The sequence below is a fragment of the Neohortaea acidophila genome, assembly GCF_010093505.1.
Source record: "Neohortaea acidophila strain CBS 113389 unplaced genomic scaffold BDY17scaffold_4, whole genome shotgun sequence".
NCBI classification, from domain to species: domain Eukaryota; kingdom Fungi; phylum Ascomycota; class Dothideomycetes; order Mycosphaerellales; family Teratosphaeriaceae; genus Neohortaea; species Neohortaea acidophila.
The window spans coordinates 1,895,623-1,917,222 of NW_022985513.1; the positions used below are offsets into that span (position 1 = coordinate 1,895,623).

The window sequence follows — 21,600 nt, forward strand, 5'->3', positions numbered from 1 at the left end:
CGGTTCCTGATGACTCTTTTGCTGGTCCTGCACACCGGCGAAGAATAAAAGTTAGATGGATGATCACGAGGCATTGCACTCATTCGCGGTTCTTCGCAGCGTTTTGCATGGCCTCATCTTGAGCGCTTCAATTTCACTTCCATCGCTTCACTGGCACGTGTTCTGGTATCCCATGGGATCTTCATCACATGCTCAACATTTGTAACTTTGGCCTTCACTCCAGAACCCTTTCAACCATCATTTCTCCCTTCTCACGAACTCAAACCAAAACATGAGCATCACCACAACCTCCAACCCAATTGTTCTTGGCATTGACAACGAGCAGGAAGACTCACGTCCAGCTCAGCGTCCAGTCACTCCACCTGGGCACGCAATTGAGCAAATTGGGAGTGCTGGCTCTTCGCCATTGAGTTCACTTCCAAGCTCTCTCTTGAGCCCTCGCCCAGACGTCATCGGACTACCATCTTCTCCGCGCCTCACTTCAACCTACCCCGATCTTTCAAACTCAACCGAACCCCAACCACCGGCAGGCTTCACTGCAATCCAATCTACTGAGAGTCTCTCCGCCCCCGAAGTATCTCCTCACTCCCTTCCAACACCTAGCACTTCTTCACGACGCTCCGTCTACCCTCCTTTGAGCCAAGAGGACGAAGAAGAGATTGAGCGATTGACTTCCAACGTAGCAGGGTATCTTCAGGACTTCCGCGACACGACTGCTAGTGTGCGACCGAGATCACGCAAGCTTCAACGCTTTTGCTGGACTTTGAGACCTTCCACGAAGATGACTGAGACCGCTGAAGACGCGAAAGTTCAGCGGGGCCTACCTGATATGGACGCTGGTGAGAGTCAAACTCAACCATCTCGCTGGATTTACGACACGGAAAGTGAGCTGTGGACCTATCTGCAACCTGATCATCCAACAGTCCATCACACAACTCCAGAAGCGCGCTCAGATCCTAGTCAAGGCTCGCCAATGGAACTCACTATCGGAAAAGAGAGCGCCCCCGAAGTCAGTCTGGCACACGAGCAGGATACGACAATGGAGCTCGTGACGGAAAGAGAGAGCATACGGATGAACTCGCTTCCTTCTTCTGCCGGCAGTGGGCACGACTTTGAAACGGAAAGCAGCTTGCGCCGTCAGGATTCGCGAAACATCACCGCGGCCCGTGAGGAGGAGCCGCGGACGCATAAGGCTATCAAGACTCTTGAGCAAGCGGCAGATGAAATTCCCGGACCCAATGACCGCAATGCAACTGCCACGGACCAAGAGAACGCGATTGTCATCCGTGCACCCTCAATTGCGGATCATATCCTCCAAGCATTGACCGCGAAGAAGAAGGTAAGGCCGATCGGTGTGAGGTCATTGTGCATTGTACTGATTATGATATCTAGAAGGTACATCTCGGCTCCAGCGTGGCAATTGTACTCGATGTCCACGATTTAAGCAAAACGTTCATCTGCCCGTCCAAGTATTTCCAGGATCGAATCAATACTGCTCCACTTCCGACAACGACGAAGTATCAGGATGGTGTGGTGTCGATGCACATGTTCACTCTCGATGTGAACGAGAATGAAGCAGATCGGCCTACACCAGTCTTGAATCCCCTCGGGTCAATGGATACCCTGGAGACGCTGCGTGAGCGCGGTCCGGGATTGTTTCTTCAACAAGGAAGATCAGAATCCGAGCAAGCATCGAGTCAAGCTGGAAACGCAACCATTCACGACGGCACCTCTCGCAACTGGAACGCAGTGTTCGAGACGCTCAAGATGATGATCATCATGAAAGAAGGCAACAGTACCAGATCCCGCGCCATCATAAGACAGCTCAGCGAGGATGCCTCGAACGCACTAACAACCATCGAAGGCATTATGATCATCGCAAAGCTCGACTCCGGACTACTTGAAGTGGTCTCCGGCATCCTCCCAGCCGTGATTCTCGAATACATCGGCAATTCCTCTCTCTACTCGGCCATTGCAGTCAAGCCCGCCTCTTGGCTTCTTCTCAGCATCACTCTCCAGAACTCGACGATTTTCAAGGAAGCCTTCTGCCACATCGCCGCACTGTATCCCGCGTGGCCATGGACGGACAAGCCACAGACAGATCTCCCCAAAGACCTGCTCTCCGCCATCAAGTCCAAAGCTCGCGAGCTCGAGCACATGCGCATCAGCGTAGACAGGCAGCTTTCCATGCTGACTCTCCAAGCGCCGTACCTCGACGCGCAAAACAGGCCCATGCTACCCATCAGCGAAATCAATCATCCGTACAAGTACGACGTAGTCAACTTCTGGTGGCACTGGGTGGCGCGACATCTGAATCACCTCGACTCCACCGAGCCAATCCAAGCCGCAGCAGCACACAAAGCGAGCGACTTCTGCAACCACATCAACACTTCTTGCCTCAGTAGAGCAAGCTTCTACCGCGCACTCGCCAAAGGCGGCGACACATATCTTCCTTTCAACGAGCTTGTCCGCAAGTTCAAAGTGGCAGGACGCTATCTCATCGGAGCGGACGAAGAGGAGATGCGCAGTGCGCTTGTGGAGTTGAAAGGCGCTGCTGCGGGGATTGTGGCGCCGCTGGTGCAGTCGTCTTTGCAGCTGAAGGGGAGCGGGGAGTTGGGGTATTTGAGTTGTGTTGCGGTTGGGGAGGAGGAGATGGTGTGGAAGAAGGAGGAGACGGAGGAGGAGGATGGAGAGGGAGGGATGGAGCTTTGAAAGGGAGACGAAGGGAGGGAAACTGCGGAGAGGGTGTCTACCTTGTATATCAGGGCGGAGAAGTAGCTTCTCCAGTAGTATTCTGCCCCATCAGCTTCTATGTCTAGCAGCCTACATCATTCGACGAATGCTGCTGTCGTTCGAGCATCCGCGATGCTTGCAGCCAAAGCGGACGAGAGCCCGTCCAGCCACCCACAACCTGAAGGCGATACAACGACCGGGTCCGGTCTTGGGAGTTCGCTGGCTCACTCGAGTCTACCTCACGTTACGGGCTTGGTTTCGCTGTGCGACGAGCTCACGCTCTTCTCCTCCGCATATCTTCTCAGCGGTAGGTAACCGAGACAACGTGGGTTGAGCGGGTGAGTCGGAGGATTTTTGCAGCGGCTAAGCGAGGAACAAGCTTCATTCATCTCATGTCGTTGCGAGAGGCTGCGGGGAAGCTGCAAGGCTGTGCCCAATGCGGCAACTGGTCTATTCACAATATCTGCTTTTGTATTTGCTATACTCTCTCACCGAGTAGGATATCTGACTGCGCACGCTCGATATTCTAACTGACGAGTGCGCAAACCTTACCCATCGCTCATCAGCCGTCGTATCCATCAGCGCATCGCTTTGCTCTCCCCGTCAACGCCGAGCCAAGCTACACCTCGTCTTATTCTCCGACGACGTCACGCCATCCCCATCGGCAAGCACCGCGGTAACGTCGCACTGTTTATATTTCCGATGACAAGGCCAAGACCGCATATATAGAGAGAGGAAATTGCACGCTCGCTTCTTCTTTCCTCCCATCCATCCATCTTTATTCTTCCCCGTCACAAAACCCACCCCCAAGAACGTGCCTCATATCAAGACATTCAGAACCACGAAGCCAGTCAGAACGACAAAGACATTCAAGACCCTAGACAGACTAATCAGAGAAGTACCTACCAAACACATTCATCACCCACTAACCCACCCCCCCACCCCTCAAAATGAAGGTCCCATCCCTCACTGACCTCCTCCCCCTCGCCCTCCTCCTCACCCCCCCAACAGCAGCCCGCCCAACCCGCACCTACCCCTGGCAGCCAACCTCCACAGTCAGCACAACCTGCTCCCCCAACGGCGCCGTAATCTGCAACGGCCCGCACCAATACGGCCTCTGCAATTTCGGCAGCGTCATCTTCCAGCCCGTCGCGCTCGGCACAATCTGCTACAAAGGGGCTGTTGTCGCTGCGGGCTCGGAGCCTGGCTCTGGCTCTGGCGGATGGGGCGGCTGGGGCCCCTCGACGTGCTCGCCTAATGGCAAGCTGATCTGTAAGGGGCAGTATCAGTATGGGTTGTGCAATTTCGGGAGCGTCGTGTTCCAGTCTGTTGCGCTGGGGACGAAGTGTATTGATGGGCAGATTGTGGATGCGTGAGTTTGCTTGCTTTTATGTTTGATGCTTGATGAACTTGATGGATGCTTTTTTTTGTCGCGGAGGAGAGGATTAGATAGATTATGCCCTACGCTTAATGAGTATGGTTTGTTTGACGATGCTTACCTTTACCGCCTTTTCTTCCCTTTCCCTTTCCCATTGTCAACTGCTCTGGCCAATTGCCAGCATATCCATGCAAATCCCCCAACGACGGCCAGAAAGATGCCTATCTGCACCAAGCCCGCACTGTCGGCTCTCAACACCGGCACTTGAATCTCCTCCACCAGTCTCATCGCATCTCCCGCAGGCGGCACATGATAAAACAGCGTCTGTGGCGTGAATAGTCCATCGAAACCTAGGTCCACGCGATCAAAGGGGTTATTGTCCAGATTGAGTTCAGCATCCTCCACTTCGCAGGCCCAGAAAACAATCGGCCAGGGAATTTGCACGCCGGCCGTGCTATCTGTCCCAACGTCACTTAGCAGTGGAGAGAGATACCGCAGATGAAGCGGGATAGTAGCCGTCCACATCTCCCCCTCACCATCAAGACCAGCACCGGGCGCAGCAAGCTCAACCAGCGCCGCCGACCCCCACCTCCGAATTACCCAATCCGGAGCCTCGAGGTCGTCTTCGCCGATGAGGCTTTGTAAGCTCACTAAGTTCTGGGAGTCCAGGAAGAGGCGGTCGGAGAGCTGGAAGCGGTCTATAAAGAGCGTGGAGGGGAGGGTGAGGTAGGTGTGCAGTGTGCAGGTTTCCTGCGGGCGTTGGGTGAGGGGTTGGCGGGGGAGGTGGAGGTGGAGTTTGGGATGGAGGCCGCTGGGATGCTGGATTGTTGTTTTGAAGGTTGCGCCTGCTGAGGTTGGGGGAAGGGGGTGGTGGCGGGAGGGGAAAGAGAAGAGCGTTGCACCTGTGTTTTGATGTCAGCAATGGCGTGAAGATGTCGTCGGTGGATTGGAGATCTCATACTCGGTCGCTCATCCTCGCCGATAACCGTCAGGTATCCGCCTAGAGACAGCTCTCCCGAATCCTTCGCTTCTTCCGCATGAAGCACGCCAACTTCAAGTCTTCCCTCCGGCCCAGCTTTCCGATACACCCGTCCAGAAGACTCTCGAGACACCGCATCATCCTCAGCACTCCAATATGCCGTAAAATCCAGAGTCTGGCCAGCCGCATCGAAATCAACATCCACATGGCTCGCATCGTCCAGAGTCCGGATTAGAGAATCGCAAGCCCGACCCCAATCCGAGTTGGCTGAAGACGGAGGGCAAATTTTCCCCAAAAACACCTCCGCCAACCCCTCCCTCCGAATCGACGAATTCTGATACCACTGAAATGTAGCAGGTTGCGCAGGGCTTTCGGAAACAGCAGGCAAGCGGGCGAAAGACTCGTGGACAGAGTCGCACTTGGATTCGTCGCCAACTAGCTTTTTCAGGAGGTTACAGATGGGCAGGCTGCGGACAGATTAGATCAAGTCGAATTTATATAAGAAGGTATGGGGGGCACATACTCATCCTCAACCCCACTCGGCGTCAAAAAAACATGCAACCCAGCCGGAAGTCTCGAAACCAGCGGCGGAGTGAGAACGTGAGGTCGCCGCGACGACCAGCGGAGATGCAGTTCTTGACATCCGACAAGGAACAGCTTGAGCTATACACATATCCATTAGCTTTTTACTCTTCTTGAGAATTCGTAGGGTTGTGCACGACATACTTCATCGGGCAGTTCGTGCAGTCCGAGCGTGACTCGCCATTCCTCGTGCGCTTGCGGCGCTTTGGCGAAGTCGAGGCGGTCTGCTTTCACGGAGAGATCGGAGGGCGCGAGACTGCTGTTTGCTGGTAGTAGGTAGGTGAGGCGCTGCTTCATGCTTGTCTACTTCTTTCTTGTTTGTCTCCTGGAAGTCGAGAAGGGGAGGAAGTGCAGTTGTGGACGCGAGCTTGGGTAGTGTTGATACCAGCGTGATACATTCTACGCGCATGATTGAGATGGATGCTGTGTGTAGAAATAGGACGACGAGGATCAACCCAACACAAGACCAACACTCGGGTATCACAACAACATAAACACCAGAACAATCCTACCCTTCAACTTACTCAACCTCCTTCAATCTCCCAAGCACACCTCTCAACCTCTCCGTAAAAGCGCCCCATACCTCCCCGCCCTCCTCCCCCTCAAACGCCATCCCATCCACCCGCTCATGATGCAGCACGAACTCCTGCACAGCCTCGACCAACAACCTCAAATTCTTGCCCGGCAACTTCTCCTTCACGAAAGCTCTGACGTCCGGCTCTTGGCACAGATTGGCGAGCATGACGGCCAGGTAGCCGTAGGCGACGTTGGTCACGGATTCAGAGACGGATTCCGCTTCGAGCATGTTTTCTTGCCCGGTTTGGAGCACGGCGAGGAGGGATGTGAGGACTTCGGGAGAGGTAAGCAGGGCTGAGTGCCGGGCTGCGGTGCTATGTTCAGCCAGATTGATGATGATGCCCATGGAGAGGACGAGGAGGTCGAGGGCTAGGGCGCGGTGCTCTTCGTTGCTTTCGACGTGCAGGGTTGTGCAGCCCTGGTCGATGGAGAGGAGGAGGTGCTGTGTGGTCATTGGGTTGGCGGAGAGGAGGGCGCAGTTGTGGGCGTTGTCGTTTGTGAGGTTGAGGCTGAGGCGGAGGGTGAGGAAGAGGGTGTGTCGGGTTGTTGACGTGGTGGCGTCCAGTTGCGGGAGGATGTCGGCTATCCTTTCTAGTGTGGTGGACGGCCAGGATAGAGAGGTTGTGGTTGTTGAGAGCGATTCCAGGATGGAGACGGAGAGGTCGAGGTCGATTGCATGGTCGGCAGTCATTGAAGGTGTACCCGAACGGAGGACCAGAGAGATCTGTTCAAAGTCGAGCAGCTCCTCTTTGGTTCCAGTCCGTCGAAGCCGTCGAATAAGCAGATCCAGCGCTTTCAATGCAATCAGACGAGGGGTCATTTCGTGCGGCACCCGCTCTCCCCACAGTATTACCTGCGTCTTGATACCATCGGTAAAGTCATTGAATGCGCCTTGCGCCGCCTTTGCCATATTATTCCGCCGATCCTTAGCCATCTTGCCAGCTGGGGGGTCGTGTTGCAAGAGCTTTGCCAGCCAAGGCAAAGTGCCCTGTTCGTGCAACGTCCTAATTGTATGATCAGGCGGTTCGGAAGCAAGTATAACAGCAAATGCCACGGCGATAGCGAAATCGGCAATATCATCTGCCGCAACACCGCACTCCGCCGCGAGTTCGCTTTCCAGACTCTGCCCTACGAAGCGTCCGGCGAACGCCTTATCGGTAAGTTTGGAGGCAAGTTCAATCAGTGCACTTCTCCTTCGACTGCGATGAGATGCATTATGATTCCGAATCTCACCGAGGAGCTCTTCAATGTCGTACATTCCCGCCACATTCCGACCGGATGCGCGAAGCTCATGGATCGTCCGGATCTTGCCTGATGTTCGCTCATCATCACTGTCCTCGAGGTCGAAAGCAGAGTTCTGCAATGTGGCAGTAGATTTCCCAAAGCGCTTGGATGGAGCTGGCCGCTGAGTCATTTCCGAGTCGAGGTCGGCCATGAAGTCCTGCTCCAAGCTGTCCTCTTGTAGATAGGACCGACTTTGGCCGTAGGTGATTTTCGGGCCGTTGGTCGAAGCCGCTGCAGTAGGCTGGCTTTGCGAGTGGGATGTATGAGACGACACTCGCTTTACAAGCGATGGTCGTTCTGAGGATCGAGGTGAGCGTTGCTTGGTTTCAAGATCGTCCATTGACTCGGATTCGCTCTCGCTGTCGTCATCCGCAAGCGCTTCATCTCCAGAACTCGGCGCAGAAGCTTTCAACCGATCGACCAAGCGAGTTCGTCGCCTGCCTACATCTGACTGAGACTTCGATAATTTGCGCGTGAATGACGATACCCCACTGCGCTTCTTGCCAGAGATACTAAGATCTTTGATTGGCAATGCACTCGGGGATGGCGCGGCGTTGTCACTGGGCAGCAAGTCATGCCACAGCTGTGCCTGTCTTGGCGTCATCGCTGCTGCTGCTGTATTGTTCGTCTCGGAATTTGCAGACCGACCCGATGGAGGAGTCGAGGGCGCATGTTGCGGGGACGATTTTCGACTGGTGGCTGATGGAGAGCGGGTGGGAGCTTCGGTAGTGTCTGTGTCGTGGAGCATTTCGGTGAGTCGAGACGGAGCGGAGGCACCTTTTGCCAGCGCTGCTTTTCCAGCGTAAGTCTTTGATCTGCCCGGTCGGGCAGACGGTTTTGTCGAGCGCAACTTTGACGAGGGTAAGCGATTGCTTTGACTGGAGCGCTCTTCCTCGCTCGATGAGGGCAAATCGAAGATGTCGTGCTGTTGATCATCGCTTTCGGCGTTCCCCTTTGCGCTTTCGTGAGTACTTTCATCACCAGTGGGTTGACTCGGGCCCTCTTTCGCCTCCTCAGATGTTCTTGCTCGCTTGCGAGGTGTGATATCCGGATCAGAGTCGGCATCGCGCTTAGCGACAGGATGACCGGCTTCTCTTCTTCGTGCAGCAAGCCGAGCCTTTGCTGTCAGTGGCTCTGGTGGAGCGGCCCTGCTTTTCTCCACTGGTTCACTTGGGCTCTTTCGCGAAGGTGTTGTCGACTTCAACAGCTCCGGCGAAGCAGTCGCGCGCATCAAGTCTTCCCTTAACTGAGACTCCGGACTCGCGAGATATGCATTCTTCCTCTTGCTAGTGGCATCATGATCGGCTTGCGCTCTGCTGCGTTCCCACGGCGCGAGTGACGCATGACTCGCCGCGGTGTCGTCAACCAACGTGCTCTTGTGGTGAAATCGCGGTGACGGCACCACTTTCGCAGGGGAAGGAGAGTCTTCATCAGATGAGGGGACATCGAAAGTGTCGTGGCGTTTGGGACGCGATGGCGCTTGTTTGGAAGTGTATGTTTTGGGTGGCGCTTTCGTAACAGGGTAGGATTCTTTGACGTTGCTCTGGCGTGGCGGTACTGATTCAGCAGACGCAGGCTCGTCGTCTTCGTTGAAGAAGGAGTCCACGTTCCAATGCGACCTGTTGACCACCTTGCCGTATACCTGCTTCTTGCGCTTCGGTACTTGCGCTGTGGAAGAGGTGGCCATTGTAGCAGGTGGTTCGTTCTTAGATCAGCGCCAGATCAGACGAGTGGGCGTCGCCAATGGGGAGGCATGTTGTTCACACTCCTACTGTTCGAATGAGGAGTGTCATTGTGAAGAAGGGTGGAGGCGAAGGTGAGAGTGAAGTGTATGGCAGGAGATTAGATGGCTTGTGTTGCGCCGGCGTGTGTGAGGGGAGGGGAGCCTCGCGTGATTCCACTGTCATATGTCCATCCAAGCAAAGAAGGTCTGAAGGGCAAGCGAAGTGAAGGGGTGGTGGACAACCAAGAGTGTGCATCTCCATCAAAACATCGCCAGCACGAGCGCCGGGGCCCAGACGTCACACACGGCACGAGCCGCAAGTCAAAATACGACCAAGCTCGAGCTGGAAATAGCAGCCACGCGACACACTGGAATTGACTTTCATACACCACCTGCACTCTTTCTACCGTATGCAATAACTAGATAGATCGAAAGACGAGGCTGTTTGTTGGGAATCCCAATCGCTGGAGGCACTCACTTCTTGGGCTTCCGTGGGTAACTGCAAACCTCAAGCATCCCCTACTCTAACCCGAGTGAACTCGAGGCTTTGGGATAGAAGCAGTCCGATATCGAATCACGCACCATGTCAACCCAGGAAGCGCCTAACCAGCACGTCGGACCCGACTACAAGCCGACATCAGAGAGGCCCGAAGCTACCGTCTCCAAGTCGTTAAGTCTCGACAATGTCCACATCCTCCCCCAGACCTCGCAGCTCATCGCCTGCCTGACGTACGTTTCAATATTCTCCCATTCCCAGCGCTTCTAGCTAACTCTGGCCAGCATGATCCGCGACAAATCCACCAACCGCGCCGACTTCATCTTCTACAGCAACCGCATCAACCGCCTGCTCGTGGAAGAAGCGCTCAACCACCTGCCCGTGCTGCCCCACAACATCACCACCGCCGTCGGCCGGCCCTACGCCGGCGTCAAATTCGAGGGCCGCATCTGCGGCGTCTCCATCATGCGCGCCGGCGAGGCCATGGAGCAGGCCCTGCGCGAGTGCTGTCGCAGCGTGCGCATTGGCAAGATCCTCATCCAGCGCGATGAGGAGACGAGCAATCCCACCCTCTTTTACGATAAGCTGCCGGCGGATATTAAGGATCGTTGGGTTATCTTATTGGATCCTATGCTTGCTACTGGTGAGTTGTGGCCCTCGTGCATCGCCTCACATCGTGTATTGTGCTGATGTGAATGCAGGTGGCTCCGCGCTCATGGCTATCGATGTCCTGCTCTCCAAGGGCGTGCCAGAGGAACACATCCTCTTTATCAACCTCATAGCCTCGCCCGAAGGAGCGGCGAAATTTGCAAAGAAGTTCCCCAAAATCCGCATCGTGACGGCGTTTGTAGACGAAGGCTTGAACGAGAAGAACTACATCGTGCCCGGCCTCGGGGATTTCGGCGACAGATTTTATACCCTCTAAATCACTAGTGACCACTTCTTACCAACGCAAAGCCTGTTGCCCTCTGACTCGTGCGTCTATTTCATTCGTCTCTGCTGCGTAAAGTCTGCGCACTCGTGCGTTTTGTTTGAGTTACAGCCCCGCTTCTTTCGACAACACTATAGTTCGTGCTGACGGTCAAGCTGACAGCAGCGTCACATTTGATGCACCCACATTAATGTAAGCAGCATTGGTAACAGACTTCACATCGTGTATTCAATCTTCAGCGAGTCAATCTTTTTCCGATAACTTGCAACAATCAACACCAACAGCGTCAAATCGTCACCTCACCTCGTCTCCATCCACATACAATGCCTCAACCAGCCCCATTCAGACAAATCTCCTTCTACGGAAGTAAAGACACAGGCAGGCCCACCGCGCCCGCAGATGTCCCAATCGCGCAAAGAAAGGCTCTGTACGAGAAATTCCAGGCCGGGGTGATCGAATGGAACGACGGCAACGCTTTGACCCGCAACATGAACGAATGGTTCGTGCCGCTTTTCGTTGATACGGACCCTCGACAACTCGATCGTCTCAAGGCCATCTACTCCGCCATCAACAAGGCGCTCATTCATTTGGTGGACAATTGGTGGACTGATGAAGAGGCCGACTTCCCGAAGCGGATGCCTATTGAGAAGCATCAAGAGCAGTTGCTCAGGGTGCGTATTGCTCAAGTATAGAGGCTTCTTCATGCTGACGTAGCCATTCGCAAGTGGATCGGCAGTCGCGAGGAATCGCACATGCCGTCCTACGCCGAACGACGAGATGTTCAAAGACCCGATTTCCTCATCGAGCAAATCGAGGGCCCGAGCGAGCCTGTGGAGCGGCTCAAGATCTGCGAGATTAATGGCCGATGGCCGTACAACGGTTTCCATTTGGCGTTCATGGTGGAGTATGCGGCGGCGAAGCTGTTTCCCGAGCGGCTGGGGATGACGTGGGATCTAGACGAAAAGGTAGGTGGTGGTGACGGTGACCTCGAATCGGGAACGGAGAGGCTTACTTCTACCTGTCCAGACGACACAACGCAAGCTCGTCGGCCTGTTCGATGCGTCGAAGCCGCTTCACATCATCAAGGATGGCGAAAACAACGCCGACATCTACATCTTTGCCCGCAAATACCACGAAATTACTGGGCAACCGGTGACGATCATCGCCCCGGTCGACGTCGTGCTCGCGCCAGATGCCAGCTCCGAGACTGGCAAGGCGCTCTTCTACCGTAAGGTCGTCAGCAAAGAAGAGAGCGAGTGGGTAGACGTGCAGTTGGAGAGGATCTACCAATGTTCCATCGAACCCCATCAACCCGAGCAGTCGTACTACGACCTGGAAACCCATCAACACCTCGCGCGCATCTGCGTGAACGACATGCGCACCGCCTTCCTCACAAACGACAAACGCTTGCTGGGAGTCCTCTGGGAGGAGGTCGACTCCCTAGCCCAAAAGCACGTCCTTACCACCGAAGAAGCTGCAACGCTACGCGACGCTCTGATCCCAACGTATAACCCAGGCTCAGCCTCGCTGCAGGAAATCGTGCGCCAAAGCCGGACGAACCCTCTCGCCAAAGACAGGTACATCATCAAAGCCATCCGCGGCGCAGGCGGGCGCGACATCTACTACGGCGCCGCGCTCTCGCAGGAAGAATGGCTGGCGTACGTGGAGCCGCTCGCGGCCGCAGACCCCGTCGTTGCTCAGCAAAACTACATTGTACAAGACGCGCTGCACCAGATGGAGTACGATATTGTGCGCACGAGGGTGTGCGAGGAGGTGGAGAGGTTTTGCCTTGTGGGCACGTTTCATACGATTAGTGGGCGGTATGCGGGGATGGGCCCGTGGAGGGTCGCGTATCAGAAGGAGTTCATTCCGTTGATAAGCGGGGACAATATTATGATGGTTAGTGCTGTTCCCGAGGCGGAGTGAGGGCTTTATGCTATCGGCATGCTGGCAGGGGAGGTGGACTTTGAGCGTAGAGAAGTACAGACGCGTGAAGAGTGAATTTGCATCTTGCGTATTTGTAGTTCTTACGAATGACCACGCAAGCCGTAGCACTTCACCTGGAATGACATCCTTCAGGCGACCTGCAATGTGACAACTTGGAGGGTCTTCCGCATCGTGCAGACCCTCCACTTTGTACCTTTCTGCCCACCATCCGTTCACAACTTCCGTACTTCTTCGGAGTCTTCCATACCACTCAACAGCTCATCACTCGTCACTGTTCACTCCCTCATGCTCCCCAAAGAAGGTTCGTCAACAGAAAATCACATCCACGAGCCGTTTCCGCCAATCCTCCCCTCCAACAGCCACTTGCGATACGCAGGGCGCAGGTCGACTTTCAGAACCACAACACGGCTCTCCTTTGGCGCCGACAAGACAGGCTCTTCGATCTGCTCCTCAATCTTGCCCTCCGTCAGCCATTGTGCGAGCAGCGCGATGGAACTGGCCTCGAGAACATCGGTGGGAATCGACGAGTTGGGCGGCGATGCCTCCTCCTCCTCCTCTTCGTTCCCTTCGCCAGCTGCTTCTGAGGTCGTCTTCGGCTGAGGTGCGATCACCATCCTCTACAAGATTGTGATTGGGTCCGTCACCTTGGGCGCAGCTTTTCCCTTCTTGGGCTTTGGTGGGTCTGTCCAGTACTTGTTGGGTTTGACACCGGTGGGCAGCATCTTCTTCTGAGCCACCAGATTTTTCTCTAGCGTGCGGAAGTCCTCCTCCAGCTCGTCACCGCTCATCTCGAACTCGTCCTCGTACTCCTGTTGGCGTTCTGCCTTCTCAGCCTTGTCTGCCGCGCTCCTGCGTCCGCGCTTCTTCGGTCCTTCCACGGTCTCCTTCCACTGCTGGTGGCGCCAATACTCGAACTCGGTATCGTCGAAGACGCCAATGGGGCGCGTGGGTTCATCGAAGAGGGGCTCGAGCGGATCAGCACCGTCCCAATCCACGACGTAGTATTCTTCAGCAGTCTGCATGGTGTAACGGCCGAGAGGCTCGGTATTTGATGCGTCGTAGGTCTTTGGCATGCGCTCGCCTTCCACGTTTTCCCAGAAACGCTCGGCGAGATCTGCGACCTTCTGACGGATCCCGGCGGGGTTGCCCTGAGGTTGCGCAAGGCCTGTGTCGATGGCTTGCTCGTGGCGGCAGATGCGGCGGAGTGGGGAGAGTGGGCGGCCCGAGGTAAGGAACTTCATGACGGTATCAAGCTGCGCCTTATTCGTGGCTTCCGTGTCGACAGCATCACTGACAGCAACTCGGCGCCGTTTCCGCGCGTGTCTGGACGATGGCCCAGCATTGTCGTCACTAGCTGTCCTCTTGCCGCTGCCCTTCTCACTCTTCCCGGTGAAAGCTGCGAAGTAAGAGCGATGGACAGGATCCAGTCGCTGGGCCATGTTCTTGTGACGCCGGGAGGACTTCTGAGCCTCCTGATCCTGCCAAAGACGAGGGGTTGGTCGTGTGATTGGTGAGGCTGCGTCTACCATGTCTTCGTCGCTTTGAAACCTGCTTGGCGAACGTTCAGACGTCTGCTTCTTGTATGCCAGCATATGACGCAGGTGCGCCTGTGCGAGCTCTGAATCTGCCCCCTGAGGAGGGAACCAGGGCTTGTCCTTCTTCGGATCGTGTACGCTGTAAGAAGACTCAGGTGCTGGCATCATCATCACCAGCGTCTCACTCCTCGCTTGTCCTGGTCCGGCACACGGGTCGGTATACTCCACGGTATACAATTCCTCACACGGATCATCATCGAGGTGATCGTCTTCTGTTAGTGCAAGAAAGGCGTCCCAGTCCGTGATGGGCACTGTGGGGCCCTCGACTTGCGCGATCCTCTGACGGAGCTGTTCTGTTGCAGCCTCGAGTTCCGTCGGAGGTCCCATCTGACGAACTGCCCTGGTCGCAGCCTCTTCCTCATCCGGTTCTTCGAGATCAGTGAGGGGGGAGTCCGGTGGCAGGCTTGGATACTCGTCGTTCTCAGAGCTGGCCTGGTAGGTGGGTGCATGGGAGGCCGGTGTGGAGTTGGCATCGCCGGACGCGTCACCGTTGTCGTTTGATGACATGTTTTGCGAGGAGGGTACGTTCTGCAATGAAAACACGCTCTGTGGTGGAAACGCGTGATGTGAGATGATAGGATGGAAGCGTGTTAGACGTGAACGAATGGCGCGCGTGTATGGTTGAGGGCAAAAGGGGGCTCGAGGGGCTCGGAGCAAAAGATAAATCAGGCTGCCGGGATTGGCGTCCGCCGTCACCGAACAAGGCGTGAATGGAAGGTTTAATGAATGGACAAAGCAGCCGAGGGATGGACCACAAAGACTTTGTGAAATCGGGTGCCTCTTTGATGGAGAGAAAGAAATCGCGTTGAGTGCAAAGTGTGGCGGACAAGGAGAGCAGACGCGGAGGGGCAGGGAAAAGGAGATTGGCAGGCGCGTTTGCAATGGCGATGCACGTGAGTCCAAACCTTAACGCTCGCACTGCAGTAGTACAAGTCCCGCGTTGTTGCCATGCCATACTTGCGATGACGAGGGTCAGCCACCTCGAGCTGTTAAAGCAAGGCCAATGCTTCCAGTCTCTCCAGGACATTATCGCCGCCATATCGAGCTTGGAGAGTCATTTGCATGGCGGACATTGCAATATACGCTGCGCTAACCAGTAAAGACCTTGCCGCCTGGGTAGGACGAGGATCGAAATATGTGACTCTACAAAGAGCGTTGCGAGTCGGGTCCTTTGTCCAGTCTTTGTTGTCGGCATGCCACCGAGGTCAGGGTAATGCACGACCTCGAGACAAGTGGTCTGCAGATATGTAGTCCCAGTTGAATTGTATATTCAATAGCATCTTTCCACAGCATGCTCGATTGGAGCGACCGAAATCGACTGCCCAAGTGATGGATGCGAGGTCGTTGCTGGAGTTGGTGAGAGTATAACCCTAGGATATACCAGTATACACGATACGGTAGAGTCGCAGCTTGTCAACGTACAGCGTATCGACATATATTCGGGTAGCTTGTCGAAAATTGTATGCTGAAAGCACACGAAGTCGAGTCGCAGAGTCGACGTGAGGTAGCTCGGGCATTGCGGCGAACCCGCGCTAACCCCATCGGGCATAACAGCTAGCTCGGGCCATCAAAGCTTAAACTTTTTTGGAAGGCGGTAGAAACTTTGCAGCAGCAACGGTGTTTTGACGCTTCCATCTCCATCCCATCTCGACTCTCCCCCTCCCTCCTGCATCTCGACCGTCTCACTGGTCCATCGGAGTTCTGTCGCCCTCTTTCGTTTCTTGCAAATTCCCGGTCTCTACCTTGGACATGCAGCGCGCCCTCTCCTCCGCCCCTCGGGCCTTTGCTCGCTCCTCGAGGATATCATCCGGCTCGTTGGTGCAGCAGCGCTTTGCGCACAAGGAGTTGAAGTTTGGTGTTGAGGGACGAGCGGCGTTATTACAAGGTGTCGAGACTCTTGCCAAGGCTGTGGCGACAACGCTGGGCCCGAAGGGAAGGAACGTTCTCATCGAGTCGAGCTATGGCTCGCCCAAGATTACCAAAGGTAGGTCTTCATTGAAAGCTCTTCAGATGGACCATGCTGATGGAAGCGCATCATAGATGGTGTGACTGTCGCCAAAGCCGTGACCCTCAAAGACAAATTCGAGAACCTCGGCGCCCGACTCCTCCAAGACGTCGCCAACAAGACCAACGAAGTCGCCGGTGATGGAACCACCACCGCCACCGTCCTCGCCCGCGCCATCTTCTCCGAGACTGTCAAGAACGTTGCTGCTGGTTGCAATCCCATGGATCTCAGGCGTGGCACTCAAGCCGCTGTTGAGGCCGTAGTCGATTACTTGCAGCAAAACAAGCGTGACATCACCACATCGGAAGAGATCAGCCAGGTGGCCACCATCTCTGCGAACGGAGACACACACATCGGACAACTCCTCTCAAATGCCATGGAGAAGGTTGGCAAGGAAGGTGTCATCACGGTCAAGGAGGGCAAGACTATTGCCGATGAACTTGAGGTCACGGAGGGCATGAAGTTCGACCGCGGTTACATCTCGCCTTACTTCATCACCGACACCAAGTCACAGAAGGTGGAGTTTGAGAAGCCTCTCATTCTCTTGTCCGAGAAGAAGATTTCCGCCGTGCAAGACATTGTCCCTGCTCTCGAAGCCTCGCAACAGCTCCGCAGGCCCTTGGTCATCATTGCCGAGGACATTGACGGCGAGGCCCTCGCTGTCTGCGTCCTGAACAAGCTTCGTGGACAACTGCAGGTTGCTGCTGTCAAGGCACCAGGCTTCGGCGACAACCGCAAGAGCATCCTTGGCGATCTCGCGGTCCTGACCAACGGTATCGTCTTCACCGATGAGCTCGACGTCAAGCTCGAGAAGGCCACTCCGGACATGCTCGGCTCTACTGGATCCATCACCATCACCAAAGAGGACACTGTCATCCTGAACGGCGAGGGCAACAAAGACGCCGTGAACCAGCGCTGCGAGCAGATCCGTGGCGTCATGGCCGACCCCTCCACCAGCGAATACGAGAAGGAGAAGCTCCAAGAGCGTCTCGCCAAGCTCTCCGGCGGTGTGGCCGTCATCAAAGTCGGCGGTGCCTCCGAAGTCGAAGTCGGCGAGAAGAAGGACCGCATGGTCGATGCTCTCAACGCCACCCGCGCTGCTGTCGAGGAGGGCATTGTTCCCGGAGGTGGCACCGCCCTTCTCAAGGCCGCTGCCAACGCTCTCGGCAACATCAAGACTGCCAACTTCGACCAGCAACTCGGTGTGTCCATTGTCAAGTCCGCCATCACCCGCCCGGCGCGGATGATCGTCGAGAACGCCGGCACCGAGGGCTCTGTCGTCGTCGGCAAGCTCATGGATGAGTTCGGCAAGGACTTCAACAAGGGCTACGACAGCCAGAAGGGCGAGTACGTCGACATGATCGCCAGCGGTATTCTGGATCCCCTCAAAGTCGTCCGAACCGCGCTCATGGATGCATCTGGTGTTGCGTCTCTGCTCGGTACGACTGAGGTCGCTATCGTGGAGGCGGTGGATGACAAGGCTCCAGCAATGCCCGGCGGGATGGGCGGTATGGGCGGCATGGGAGGCGGCATGTTCTAAGCTTGCCGCACCCCACGCCACCTCGCACCCTTCCTTTGATACCCTCATCCGCCTCTGATGTGAAAAGCTAGATCCGTTTCGAGCCGCTGTTGTGTTAACAGAAACTAAAACTTCTCCCCTCCTCCCTCCTCTGCATGGCGAGCGTGTCTGGCTGGCTGGGCTGGGCTAGCGGTGTTTTTTGCGAGCTTTGGCTGTAACATAGTGTCTAGATAGTATTGTGCGAAGCAAAAATGGAAAGTTTAGAAGTAACAGAGAATCCGCCTCATTGTCTGAATGGTGATGGATTCCTTCCTTTGTCATGCAAAACGCAGCAAAGCAGCCACAAACATCATCACAAGTTTCTAACGCCTATCGTTCCACCGACAGCACTGCTCAAGCGTAACCCCAGAGCCCCCAAAGATATCCAATGCACTCCCAATCGTCAAATCCACCTTGCCACCACTTAACCTCTCCACCAACTCCAAATCCGCAATACTCCTCCCCCCACCCGCATACGTAACGGGAATCTCACAAATCCCCGCCAAATGCTGCACAAGCTTCTCATCAATCCCCGCCTGCAGGCCCTCGGCGTCCGCAGCGTGGATGAGGAATTCCGCACAATACGGCTCCAGAAGCGCAATGTTGTCGCGCGTGATTTCGAAGTCGGTGATGGTTTGCCATTTGTCCATGGCTACTTTCCAGCGGGGGTGAGGGCTTGAGCTGTCGTCGACGACGCGGCGGCAGCTGAGGTCTATGACTAGTTTGCTGCGGTCGTTGTTGAGGGCTGCGAGCACGGATTGCAGGCGTGGGAGGGAGAAGGTGCCGGAGGGGAAGAGGAAGGATGTTATTATGACCTACTGTTGGCTATCAGTTATATTGATTTTTGGGACGCAAAACAAAGACATGGATTTGAAAAAGAGCATAACCCACCCTTTCAGCCCCAGCATCAATCCACTCCCTCGCATTCGTATCTTTAATCCCACCTCCAATCTGCAACCCTCCAGGCCAAGCAGCGAGCGCCGTCTTCGCAGCCTCCTCGTTCCCCGGTCCCAACATGATTACGTGGGCGCCACGCAACTCATGTTCCTTGTACAGCTCCGCGTAGTACCCGGCCGGATGCTGGGAGGTGAAGTTTGTCCGCAGACTGCTGGCGTTGGAGTCCGAGAGGGTGCCACCTACGATTTGTTTCACGGCGCCGGCGTGTAGGTCTATGCAGGGCCTGAAGCGAGTCATTTTTGGGTTTTAAATCGTTAGGTCATTGTTGAGGTTAGGTTTGCTGGAGAGACGATGGACCTTCTTTGGTTGGGGAGGTGAGGTGTGGTTTGGAATTTGCCAAGATTTCGCAAAGATGGACTTTTGCCTTTCGATCACTCGAGACGCCACTTCATCTTCAATCTTTGAGCAGAAACCGAACATTATGGCGGTATCAATCGGCAAAAGGAAAAGAAAGGACATCGACGACGATGGGCGCGGGAGTGGGGATGAGCATGACGACGCGATGCGCGCGCTCTTCCAGAAGGCATTCGAGGCAAAATTCAAACCGTTAGAACGGCAGCAGCCTGTTGTCGACGAAGACGCAGAGTCAAGCGATCAAAACGAAACTCCGCCAGAAGAAGACTCTGATTGGAGCGGCCTGTCATATGACGAAGATGACGAGGAGATCGAAACCTTCCACCACGACTCATCGGCCATCGACCAAGCACAACTGGATGCACACGACAGGAAATCCTTCATGTCCTCCCGACCACCAACATCAACCGGCCAACCCAGCACCTCCAAAACACAAACCGCATCCTCTCAGCAAAAAGCCGACCCAACCGAAGTAACAAATCTAAAACACGACCTAGCCCTGCAAAGACTCCTCAAAGAATCCCATCTTCTAGACCCGGAATCCTTCCAATCCGGCAGCAGCGGCGCATCAACACCTACCACCTCCGGCAAAACACGCCTCAAAGCCCTCGACCTCCGCCTTCAAGACTTAGGCGCAAAGCACCCCGCCACCCAACAGCAGCGCATGCCTCTCTCCCATCGCAAAGGCATCGCGGCCAAAGCGGCGGGCCGCGAGCAGCAGCGGCGCAAGGACGCGGTGGAGAATGGGGTCATTTTAGAGAAGGCGCGGAGTGCTGGTGTTGCTGGTTCTGCCAAGGGGCCGGTCAAGCGGAGGGAGAGGGGGATTGGGGGACCGACGGTGGGGAAGTTCAAGGGGGGCACTTTGAGGCTGAGTGAGAGGGATGTAAGGGCTATTCAGGGGAGGAAGAAGGGGAAGGCGGGTGGGAGGCGGTGATGTGTGATGCTTGCGTACGTGTGTGATACCCGATTGTTTTGGTGGTTTGCGTCCGATTGAGTACGAGATATTGAGACTACATTGCCTGCTGTTGCACGCATGCACCTCACAAAGAACTCCAAACCATCACTAAGACCCACGAGTAGCAGTCACAAACCCACTCGTCTCAGAACAAGAAGTACTACTCGCCGTCACACGGCTCGTCTCCAAACAAGAAGTGCTCCAAGCCGCCACACTAGCACTCGACACCGCACTCCTCGCACAATCCGCCACAAAAACCACATAATCATGCGGCAGCGGATACAAGTCCCAACTCTCCAACGCCCCCATACAAACCGCGCAATCCCCCCGCTCAAAAATCGCCGCCTGACATCCCTCCTCCGCCCCGCACTGCAACATGCACTTGTTCGGCGTGTCGTGCTCGTGTCGCCCCTCCATTACGGCGCAGATGGGTTGCAGGTTGCATTCCACGCGGTACTCTCTGCCTGCGCTGTCGTGCACGTCGAAGCCGTTGCATTGCGGGCAGGTGATGTTGTGTTGGTTGCAGTAGTTGACTTCTGGGCCGGGAGCGAGGGGGATTTTCGGGGGGGTGGGGGTGGTGGTGGGCATGCTGGTGTTAGCGCCTGGTTGTAGAGTCGTAGGGAACGCGGAGTTGGGCATCGATGTCGGTGTGTACGTTGGATCGATGGAGAGGAAGGCGGTGTAGCCTTTGTGGTATTCGGGAAAGACGTTGTCACCTTTGGCTAGTTCGCAGTTGCCTTCGGGCCAGAAGGTGGCGCCTTGACACCAGTGGTGGTGGTCGCATTCCGCTAGACAGCCTTCTGGCGTCAGCCATTCTTGCACCGAGTAGTGGTGTTGGGAGTAGAGTTGGTGGTTGCAGTGCACTTCGTATGTGATGCCGAGGGGATCTTTGACGCGTGCGCCGTGGCAGCGAGGGCAGGAGATGTCGGATGCCTTGCAGGTTCTGATGTGCGTTGTTGAAGACATGGCGCTTGGGAGACTCGTTGATAACGACGACGTTGTAGAAGAAGGCGGAATGGCGCCCGTAAATCGCGCCAGCAGAACAGCGTACCCATCCTCCTTTGCAAGCACAGGCTCTTCGCCCAACTCCTGAACAGCAAGCAGACACCTCCCCTCAGGCGAGATGACAGGCACATAGCACTCTTGCAAGTCCATGCATGCCTCGATGCACTGGATGACGCTCGCATTGTGGATGTTCTTGTAGTATGTCACGTTGGTGTACACGGAGTTGCAAGCGACTTCGTAGGCGCCGAAGCGACCATAAGGAATGATGCTGCTGTCGCATGAAGGGCAGAAGTTGGTCAGGCTGGCGTTGCCGGAGCATTGGCTTTCCATGGGCAGAGCGCCTGGTGTTGGTGTCGCAGTTGCTGAGTTCTGAGTGCCGGATTGTGAGGTGTATACCACGGAGACGTTCCCAGATACTGATGAGACCGAGGGCATCGAGGATGCAGCGAGCGTCGAGGGGGCGATGAAAGCCTGAAGAAGCAGGACCAAATGAGTGTAATGCATCTTTGCGACAGTTAATGAGCGTAATTGAGCAGCTAAAG

The 21,600-nt window shown here is 55.5% G+C and overlaps 12 protein-coding genes across 12 annotated transcripts; 7 read left to right on the forward strand and 5 right to left on the reverse strand.

Annotated features, from left to right (window-relative positions):
- Window positions 1–107: 107 nt before the first annotated feature.
- On the forward strand, window positions 108–1,761 carry BDY17DRAFT_134003 (uncharacterized protein). The gene has a single exon (XM_033729443.1). It carries the CDS (start codon window positions 272–274, stop codon window positions 1,442–1,444), a length of 1,173 nt encoding a protein of 390 aa, XP_033591271.1. The 5' UTR covers window positions 108–271; the 3' UTR covers window positions 1,445–1,761.
- A 108-nt stretch (window positions 1,762–1,869) lies between these two features.
- On the forward strand, window positions 1,870–2,712 carry BDY17DRAFT_309877 (uncharacterized protein; the record flags this gene model as incomplete). Its single annotated transcript, XM_033735377.1, has 1 exon — window positions 1,870–2,712. One exon carries the CDS (start codon window positions 1,870–1,872, stop codon window positions 2,710–2,712), a length of 843 nt encoding a protein of 280 aa, XP_033591272.1.
- A 670-nt stretch (window positions 2,713–3,382) lies between these two features.
- BDY17DRAFT_296164 (uncharacterized protein) lies at window positions 3,383–4,212 on the forward strand. Its single transcript, XM_033733415.1, has one exon. The coding sequence runs from the start codon at window positions 3,684–3,686 to the stop codon at window positions 4,107–4,109; it is 426 nt and encodes a 141-aa protein (XP_033591273.1). The 5' UTR covers window positions 3,383–3,683; the 3' UTR covers window positions 4,110–4,212.
- BDY17DRAFT_264861 (PIG-X) lies at window positions 4,213–5,990 on the reverse strand. Its single transcript, XM_033731888.1, has 4 exons — window positions 5,817–5,990; window positions 5,614–5,753; window positions 5,073–5,557; window positions 4,213–5,013 (listed from the first exon to the last, which is right to left on the reverse strand). The coding sequence occupies exons 1-4, from the start codon at window positions 5,967–5,969 to the stop codon at window positions 4,235–4,237; spliced, it is 1,557 nt and encodes a 518-aa protein (XP_033591274.1). The 5' UTR covers window positions 5,970–5,990; the 3' UTR covers window positions 4,213–4,234.
- A 17-nt stretch (window positions 5,991–6,007) lies between these two features.
- On the reverse strand, window positions 6,008–9,504 carry BDY17DRAFT_134017 (uncharacterized protein). The gene has a single exon (XM_033729444.1). It carries the CDS (start codon window positions 9,217–9,219, stop codon window positions 6,193–6,195), a length of 3,027 nt encoding a protein of 1,008 aa, XP_033591275.1. The 5' UTR covers window positions 9,220–9,504; the 3' UTR covers window positions 6,008–6,192.
- Window positions 9,505–9,623: 119 nt separating this feature from the next.
- On the forward strand, window positions 9,624–10,760 carry BDY17DRAFT_279404 (uracil phosphoribosyltransferase-domain-containing protein). Its single transcript, XM_033732026.1, has 3 exons — window positions 9,624–9,984; window positions 10,036–10,394; window positions 10,453–10,760. The coding sequence occupies exons 1-3, from the start codon at window positions 9,839–9,841 to the stop codon at window positions 10,674–10,676; spliced, it is 729 nt and encodes a 242-aa protein (XP_033591276.1). The 5' UTR covers window positions 9,624–9,838; the 3' UTR covers window positions 10,677–10,760.
- A 245-nt stretch (window positions 10,761–11,005) lies between these two features.
- Window positions 11,006–12,608, forward strand: BDY17DRAFT_323542 (uncharacterized protein; the record flags this gene model as incomplete). The annotated part of the gene is made up of 3 exons (XM_033737031.1): window positions 11,006–11,353; window positions 11,408–11,647; window positions 11,709–12,608. 3 exons carry the CDS (start codon window positions 11,006–11,008, stop codon window positions 12,606–12,608), a joined length of 1,488 nt encoding a protein of 495 aa, XP_033591277.1.
- Window positions 12,609–12,946: 338 nt separating this feature from the next.
- BDY17DRAFT_323543 (uncharacterized protein) lies at window positions 12,947–14,731 on the reverse strand (the record flags this gene model as incomplete). Its single annotated transcript, XM_033737032.1, has 2 exons — window positions 12,947–13,225; window positions 13,274–14,731. The coding sequence occupies 2 exons, from the start codon at window positions 14,729–14,731 to the stop codon at window positions 12,947–12,949; spliced, it is 1,737 nt and encodes a 578-aa protein (XP_033591278.1).
- A 1,110-nt stretch (window positions 14,732–15,841) lies between these two features.
- On the forward strand, window positions 15,842–18,015 carry BDY17DRAFT_279408 (chaperonin Cpn60/TCP-1 family). Its single transcript, XM_033732027.1, has 2 exons — window positions 15,842–16,208; window positions 16,265–18,015. Exons 1-2 carry the CDS (start codon window positions 15,974–15,976, stop codon window positions 17,767–17,769), a joined length of 1,740 nt encoding a protein of 579 aa, XP_033591279.1. The 5' UTR covers window positions 15,842–15,973; the 3' UTR covers window positions 17,770–18,015.
- Window positions 18,016–19,043, reverse strand: BDY17DRAFT_296174 (5-proFAR isomerase His6). Its single transcript, XM_033733416.1, has 2 exons — window positions 18,679–19,043; window positions 18,016–18,602 (listed from the first exon to the last, which is right to left on the reverse strand). Exons 1-2 carry the CDS (start codon window positions 18,979–18,981, stop codon window positions 18,111–18,113), a joined length of 795 nt encoding a protein of 264 aa, XP_033591280.1. The 5' UTR covers window positions 18,982–19,043; the 3' UTR covers window positions 18,016–18,110.
- A 53-nt stretch (window positions 19,044–19,096) lies between these two features.
- Window positions 19,097–20,032, forward strand: BDY17DRAFT_323546 (uncharacterized protein; the record flags this gene model as incomplete). The annotated part of the gene is made up of 1 exon (XM_033737033.1): window positions 19,097–20,032. One exon carries the CDS (start codon window positions 19,097–19,099, stop codon window positions 20,030–20,032), a length of 936 nt encoding a protein of 311 aa, XP_033591281.1.
- Window positions 20,033–20,161: 129 nt separating this feature from the next.
- Window positions 20,162–21,562, reverse strand: BDY17DRAFT_323547 (uncharacterized protein; the record flags this gene model as incomplete). Its single annotated transcript, XM_033737034.1, has 1 exon — window positions 20,162–21,562. One exon carries the CDS (start codon window positions 21,560–21,562, stop codon window positions 20,162–20,164), a length of 1,401 nt encoding a protein of 466 aa, XP_033591282.1.
- Window positions 21,563–21,600: the final 38 nt, after the last annotated feature.

What these genes read in the sequence shown, in the direction of transcription:
- BDY17DRAFT_296174 (XM_033733416.1), bottom strand. Translation starts at nt 18,981, where the DNA reads ATGACTCGCTTCAGGCCCTGCATAGACCTACACGCCGGCGCCGTGAAA. An exon ending in TTGATGCTGGGGCTGAAAGG is followed by an intron (nt 18,603 to 18,678) that starts GTGGGTTATGCT and finishes AGCCAACAGTAG; the next exon opens with GTCATAATAACATCCTTCCT.
- BDY17DRAFT_279408 (XM_033732027.1), top strand. Translation starts at nt 15,974, where the DNA reads ATGCAGCGCGCCCTCTCCTCCGCCCCTCGGGCCTTTGCTCGCTCCTCG. An exon ending in CTCGCCCAAGATTACCAAAG is followed by an intron (nt 16,209 to 16,264) that starts GTAGGTCTTCAT and finishes AGCGCATCATAG; the next exon opens with ATGGTGTGACTGTCGCCAAA.
- BDY17DRAFT_279404 (XM_033732026.1), top strand. Translation starts at nt 9,839, where the DNA reads ATGTCAACCCAGGAAGCGCCTAACCAGCACGTCGGACCCGACTACAAG. An exon ending in CAGCTCATCGCCTGCCTGAC is followed by an intron (nt 9,985 to 10,035) that starts GTACGTTTCAAT and finishes AACTCTGGCCAG; the next exon opens with CATGATCCGCGACAAATCCA. An exon ending in GGATCCTATGCTTGCTACTG is followed by an intron (nt 10,395 to 10,452) that starts GTGAGTTGTGGC and finishes ATGTGAATGCAG; the next exon opens with GTGGCTCCGCGCTCATGGCT.
- BDY17DRAFT_134017 (XM_033729444.1), bottom strand. Translation starts at nt 9,219, where the DNA reads ATGGCCACCTCTTCCACAGCGCAAGTACCGAAGCGCAAGAAGCAGGTA.
- BDY17DRAFT_134003 (XM_033729443.1), top strand. Translation starts at nt 272, where the DNA reads ATGAGCATCACCACAACCTCCAACCCAATTGTTCTTGGCATTGACAAC.
- BDY17DRAFT_264861 (XM_033731888.1), bottom strand. Translation starts at nt 5,969, where the DNA reads ATGAAGCAGCGCCTCACCTACCTACTACCAGCAAACAGCAGTCTCGCG. An exon ending in TGCACGAACTGCCCGATGAA is followed by an intron (nt 5,754 to 5,816) that starts GTATGTCGTGCA and finishes ATATGTGTATAG; the next exon opens with CTCAAGCTGTTCCTTGTCGG. An exon ending in CGGCGAGGATGAGCGACCGA is followed by an intron (nt 5,014 to 5,072) that starts GTATGAGATCTC and finishes ATCAAAACACAG; the next exon opens with GTGCAACGCTCTTCTCTTTC.
- BDY17DRAFT_296164 (XM_033733415.1), top strand. Translation starts at nt 3,684, where the DNA reads ATGAAGGTCCCATCCCTCACTGACCTCCTCCCCCTCGCCCTCCTCCTC.